The sequence below is a fragment of the Thermobia domestica genome, chromosome 18 (assembly GCF_964235325.1).
Source record: "Thermobia domestica chromosome 18, izTheDome1.hap1.1, whole genome shotgun sequence".
Classification (NCBI taxonomy): Eukaryota; Metazoa; Arthropoda; class Insecta; order Zygentoma; family Lepismatidae; genus Thermobia; species Thermobia domestica.
The window spans coordinates 95,185,436-95,192,634 of record NC_137471.1 but is presented as its reverse complement, the minus strand read 5'-3'; the positions used below and the strand labels follow the sequence as shown (position 1 = coordinate 95,192,634).

At 39.1% G+C, this 7,199-nt stretch overlaps 1 protein-coding gene across 1 annotated transcript; it reads right to left on the bottom strand.

Moving 5' to 3' along the window:
* Positions 1-5,613: 5,613 nt before the first annotated feature.
* Positions 5,614-6,303, bottom strand: LOC145675181 (uncharacterized). Its single transcript, XM_081745549.1, has one exon. It carries the CDS (start codon positions 6,301-6,303, stop codon positions 5,614-5,616), a length of 690 nt encoding a protein of 229 aa, XP_081601675.1.
* Positions 6,304-7,199: the final 896 nt, after the last annotated feature.

Genomic DNA, 7,199 nt, shown 5'->3' with positions numbered 1-7,199 from the left:
AACCTTCATGTGTAATTACAAAAATTAAAATTATAAACAAATAAGAAATCATCAGTTTATCAGGCTTTAATTGATAATTTATTCACAAGATTCCCTATCAAAGGCGTGGTAGATGAAGTTTCTGTTCTACATGGGTCGACATTGCCAACTGACATGGTCGATATGGAAAAGATGTTGTATGGTGATAGAGAGATGATACTTCTTGCTGAGTATTTCAAAACTGACCGAGAAAAATCGTTATCAGACTTAAGTCTAACAAGTAGATTGTCGATGAGAAGTTGCAGAAATCGGGTAGAAGTATTATCAATTTCCACGACAGAATGCGAACGGGGATTTTCCCTTATGAATTTACAGATGAGTGATATTAGAAATAGATTAAGTGCTCAAACATTGTCTAACTTGTTGCTCATCAATGTTAATGGCCCACCGCTAGACAAGCTCAAAGTAGACGAGCTAGTTATTTCTTGGCTGAAGGATGGCAATCATTCCACTGCGGATGATTTACCGCCAAAAAGTTACCAACAGGAAATAAATCCGATTTCAGATTTGTTTTAAGGTGGAAAATTACGAGTTACGGAAAATGTATATTTGTATTACTAATGGCTTATTTGTGTTATTCAACTTTGTACCTACTTTTTAGTAACTCTCTTCTTTGCTTTAGGTAAACTACTTTTGAATAAATATTCATAATAATTGCAATTATGCATATTTGTAACTTAAATTTAACGTGGTGTTTTAGTGACTACACAAATTACAATTATGAGCATACTTTATGGAGACGCTCTCACAGAGGGTACCCGAGCACCTTTATACCCTATGAACAACAGATTTTTCAAGTCTTTTGTGAGAAAAATACTGTGAACTGAGAAACCATAACCTTTTAATATTGTACAGGGGTATTTTCCTGCGAATAGAAGTTTGTTGTGGAATGCGTTCAGAAATTAACACTTGCAAGAATACTCTCTTAGTACAAGTATATTTTAGGCTCACACTAATTTCCCCCCACCTCGAACTGTTTCAATTTCCTCACTGACAAACACTTTACCATTTTATAACGTAAAGGTCAGATCCACCGTTATTGTAACCGAGTGTTGCTTGAGCGATAGACTAGAAATTCAAACTCCGATTAGTAACAATTTCACAGTCTTGTTTTATTACAAGTGTAAACTCTTTGGTCAGTAAAGAAGAGGCCGTGGATCGTGTTCAGAGTTAATGACGATGGATTTTGGTGAGTCAGAGTAGGTCACAGTGGATGATAGTGGTTCATGATGGGCGGTGGGTCACAGTGGGTGGTGGGTCAGAGTGGGTTACCGTGGGTGGTGGGTCACGGTGGGTGGTGAGTCATGGTGGGTTACAGTGGGTCAGAGTGGGTCACGGTGGGTCGTGGGTCAGAGTGGGTCATGGTGGGTCGTGGGTCAGTGGGTCGTGGGTCACGGTGGATGGTGGGTCAGTGGGTCGTGGGTCAAGTTTTCATTGACCCACGCCAACTCTGTATAGGTAAAGTAAAACAAGGATAAAATAGGCTACTGCAAACATTTTTATCTTTGAAGGATTTATTACAAGGAAGCAAGAGACAAAAAATATAAATCAGTATCTTCAGAAGCAATGCTGTCGTCTTCGCTCTCTCCAGCATCTAGTTCATTTTCACTTTCTTCGAAATCGAACACTTCAAATTGCCAGTAGCGTAGCGTGGTATTCCGAAATGGGGATGCCAAAGTTAGTCACTTGTGCGATACAATACTACTAAAATTAGCAATACATAGCTATACCGATGGGAAACATAGGGTTATAAAAAATTTAGAAGGGAGGCCCCCTAATTGGTGGCCTAGTGGGGTATACAGAAGCAAGTGCGTGGATTACGTTAGAAGCCAATAAGCAATTGTCTCAGCTTCTTCTTGCCACTACCGTTGTGACGAGAAAACTCGGCCCCACTGTTGTACAAACATTGTTTCCAGCATAGTTCCCATGGGCAGTTTCTTTCTCCCGATGCCATACTTCAATCTCGTTCTTGAAAAAGTCGCCCCTACAAATTTGTCATCTTGGGTCCGGAACTCAGTCCCCTGTTCGTGAATATGGTCCTGAGTGTTATGTATATCATTTGAAGATGCAAATAGAAAACACTGAAACTAACTCTGGGGGTCTGTTTCTGTGTATGTATTTCGTTGTCAGATATCCAGATACTGAAGGCAGGGGCGAAAATCTGTTTTCAACATTCGGGGAACGGGTAAGACCGTTTCCATTTTTTAAAAAGCGATGTTCAAAATATTCATGAAGTTGAAAAACAATGCTGTGGAGGATCAGAAGAGCAGAGTTATCTTCAACATTGGGAGGAGGGCAGATTTGAGGGAGGAGAATATATTTGAGACTTGTTCTGGGGAAGGGGAGATGAGACTCATATTACGGTAGATGAATCTGATTTCTGAGGTGAACCTGTTGTATATTATATACCAGGCGATGTAGATGAAATTGTGATACGTATCAGTATTACAAATCAGTACTGTGAACACATTCTGAAATCTGAATACATGAATATTTATAATTGATATGTTCCTATTTACGCATCCACAATCATATACATTAAAATTTTAGGACACTTGTTATGTAATAATATAAATAATGACTTCCCCAAAACTATGAAAAAAATCAACTATGTATGGTGCAACAATACTCTTATTTGAGCAAAATGATGATGATCTCAGTAGCATTATAGGAATCGTTACAGGAATTAAACAAATAGTTGAAAATAGACTAACAATAATTAATGACAATGAAATATTAAAGAATACGATTCTTTTTTTAAAAATGAAACAAGTCAAGGGACCTCAATTTCATCTCACTTCCTTTGTGGCATTCGGATACAAATCATCACAATTTCAAATCGGATGGAGAGAACATGTCCCCCTCATCTCCCCGGGATATGTGCCAATGACTGAAGGGCCCAAGCAATCTGCGAGGGGTGGGGAATGCTGGATCTCTTGGTCTACCAGATCGTGACCGTGATGCTTGGTGTGTGAGCTCCCTCAAAGAGTTCCTGGTCACACCACTGGACATACTATGTATTTATGATGAAGATTAATAGTTTGCCTTTAATTACGATTAAATTACGATGCATTTAATTACGATAAAGCATAAACATTTTTATACTATTATTTACATAACCGGCATGCTTCAAAAATGCATTGAAGTAACCATTTCTGTTTTGTTCTATCTCCTTGATGTTAGCGCTCGTACGTCCTGTACAGAAACTATAAGATATATAGAGTTGGAAATACTTGAATACGCCAGCGTATATCTAAAGCAAAATGTTGAGTTGCAAGGGGTATAGAGGAGTGAAAAGCAAGTAGTTGCGCATGCGCATTCGACAGAAAGCAGACGAAAACCCCGTTGCTTGCAGTAGGCCTGGATGCCCGAGGAACATAGCATACGACAAGAGGAAAGACAGAAAATGTGTATCTGAGTGACGCGCATGCGTAGGTTCCGCTTGTCAAAGTAAGGTGAGAGAGCACATCCAGAAGATTGCAGTGGAAATAATTGTGATAATTACAAGTAAACAATTTATATACAATGAAATACGTATTTTTTGTTATTAACAGGGGATGCCGGGCATACCGGCGTTCCCTTACGCTACGCCGCTGAATTGCGAATCCTAGTTGTCACATGTAGGCCTATTTGTATTTTTGTCTGATTTCTCTATTGATAAAGGATTGTCACTAACGTCAACGGATTGAAAATCGTGTTTCTTTGAACACGAGGAAGACATTGAGCCTGAGAAGAGATCGTTGATAAGTTTTTTCGACATATTAGCTGAACAAGCACTGACCACCGAGACTTCTGAGCGCAACAGAGATCAACTCAATAATGCTATAGTAAGGTTTTTTTTTTTTTTTTTTTTTTTTTTTTTTTTTTTTTTTTTTTTTTACAAATCTCTTTCATGTCACACGGATAAGACATGAGGTAAGTGGTACATTGCTGTAAAAAAATTGCAAGTTGCAACCCTTTTATAAGAAGCTATCGCGCCAACACAAAGCACTGTTCCCCTCTCTCTCTTTCTGAAATGAGACAATAGACAATACTGGCCAGTCCTGTCCATTATTTAGTCGGCTTTTTAAAAAGCACTTCCTTTTTTTCAGTGCAGCACATACAAACACTGGCGTTTCAATAGCACGATTGTGTGTATGTATGTTAAACTTTAATTCATTAATGACGACTTTTGGCATCATTATCTTACTATAAGTATCTGTCTTAAAATCATTGTTCATTGCAGAGTTAAACAGAGTCCTAGAACCTATTACATTTCAATCGAAAGTAACACCTATTGCTTTTGAAGTACAAGATGTCACCTTCAGTGCCGGATTTACGTATAAGCTAAACAAGCTATAGCTTAGGGCCCCGCTCTCTTGGGGGCCCCAAAAAATTTAAAGAAAAAATGGCTGTAATGTCATTACCAAATAATAAGAAAAAGCAAATAAGATAAAACTCACATACAACAACGGTGTTCTGTACTGTTATGTATCAAGCTCTCATCAAGCAAGTAATAGGACCCTATTTTCCAACCCGCCTGCAATGGGATTTTTGTTGCCCAGTCCCGCTTATAATGGAGCCCTCGTTTCCCAGCTCCGCTTGTAATAGGGATCTTGTTTCAGAGCCCCATTTGTAATCGGGACCCTGTTTTCCAGCCATTACACTTAGCTACTTCAATAAGACTTCACAGCATAAGTGATCTTGTATGCGGATAGAACTCTAGTGCTACCCTTTCACGTACTATTTGGAATTTGACAAGAAATTGAGTCTGGTAACGGTGGATGCATAAGAAGAAGACATGAAGCGACAAGCTCGCGAAATAATAGTAAAATATAAAGGAATTACAGCCCTAAGCGGGAATAATCTTTATATCGTGAAATTATAGATATTTCGCTGTACGTAAATATGAAAAGTAGTGTGCAGAAGTATTTTTATAACTTTCAGAACTTGGCACTGATTTTCATAGTGATCTATAGAGTTGAGTTGATTTTGAGTTTAACGTCCCTTTCAGCAGCGAAGCTATATGAGACGGGGCCTACTGATTAACGTGGAATCCGGACCACATGAGCTCCCACCGGGAATCGAATCCGGGTCTCCCACGCCAAAGGTGCGCACGCAAACCGCTTAGCCACGGAGGAACTCATATACTGATTTATAGAGTGCAATAATGGATCACTAAAGGCAGGGGCGGATCCAAGGGGATATCGCCCCCCAGAATGGAATATTTTTTTATTTTAAAAATAAAACCTATCCTAAGAATTTTCACCTTTGTATTATAAACGTAAAATAAAACCTATTGATTTCAAACGATTGCCCTCCCCCAAACATTCAGAATGGATCCGCCCCTGACTAAAAGAAAGAATAGGAGCACGAATCATAGTGATTTCATCCATTCGTTATAGGTATATGAGTCGTTTATTTGTATATATTAACAGCATTTTATGTATTGTTACATTCAGAACTGCCCGAATTTACCTTGCGTAAGTTAGTATGCAGCAGGCTGAATGCATTAGGTTATCGGCACTAGTTACTACATAGCAAGACAAGGTACCGACGTCTTTTCACGTCGCAGTAAAAAGATGCTACCTACATTTATAGGTCTATACCACTATTACTTGGTGTTTCATATTGGAGGAAGTCATGAGTTCTGAGAACCTGTCTATTAGTCGAAAATAGGCCTGCTCTTCTGAAACCACTGGCTGCATTTTCGGCTGTTGCTGCCCTCATGTACGCATTTCCAAATAATTCGCAAACCTGATATATAGTCACAACACGTCCTGGATTCATTCGCAACCAGCGTTCTATTTTCTGCCTGTAATAGCATTTTAATGGTTCCATAAATGTGAGATCCAAAGGCTGCAAGGGGTGAAATGTGGCGGTAGCGATATGATGGTTCTCACGTCCTAGATTTATGACATCTAAGTTCCGTACATGCGAGAAATGACCATCTAAAACCAGAACCACTGGATCTTCTTCCGTAGGCTTGACATAGTTTATAAAATGTCGGAACCACTCTGTAAATATATCACTTTGTATACAACCAAATTTGTCAGATTGGTGAGATGCATAAATAGAACCAGGTAGGGTTCCATTCATCAGTTCAATTTTCATATTCTTGTGTGGAAATACGAGTAGCGGTGGAACATAATTTCCTGTAGGGCTCATGCATGTCACTACTGTGATAAGAGTGATTCTTTCAGCCGACTGCAGAGCAGAAATCTGGCGTTTTTCTTTAAGGGCAATGACTTTGGTATGTTTGCACAACGGAAATGCCAGTTTCATCGCAATTAAACAATCTTGATGGAGAATCCTTGATTTTATCCATAGCCGGTTCAAATAAATCAAAAAACTTATCTACTGATTCAGGAGTAAATAATGTAGCTCTGTGATGTGAGAGACCTTGTGGCATTCTAATCTATAGCTGAGAGTGACGTTTAAGGAATTGTTTCAACCATTTTTTATCTGCCATCTTCTCTGTCCGGGAAAAAGGGTTTGGAATTTCATTTCTGACTGCCAACTGGTACGCTATACGTCGTACATCCGTCATTGACAAGCCAAATAACTGTTTTTCCATAGTAATGCAATGATTCACAAGATCCTCTTCAATACGTAACGGCAGAACGTGCTTACTACCTAACTTGGTTACCCTTGGCGCAGTCGTGGCCTGATTCAATGGCTTGTGTTACATATCTTTCTAACGTTGTTTGTGGTACGTTATAAATACGAGCGGCCTTGAAACTTCCTATTTCCTTCATCACAGAGGAAACAGTTGCGTTCATATTCTCTTGCTGCCATTGTTTCCTTTTCGGCATCTAAAACAGACAGAAAAGTATCCTCACAAGTAAACCTTACGTTTGGGTGAATCGAGTTGCTGACTGAGACACATACGAGAAAGTAGTACTAAATGTGGTCACTATTTCAGTGAAGTTGTAGGTGCGAAGCTCCAGGGGTTTAGGAGATACAGCTACCAGAACATCACATGGAAGTACAGAATAGTCTTCATACAGTTGGAGGTAAAAGCTCTGTAAGACCTCTTGTAACGACGAAAGGTGAATAACAAATATATGGGTACATATTAGGACTAGGGGGAAGTCATATAGTAATGGTATACCTGACGGCGACCATCTTGAAATCCGCCATTTTGAATTAAGGTTAAATTTTTAAAATAGGAATAGGGT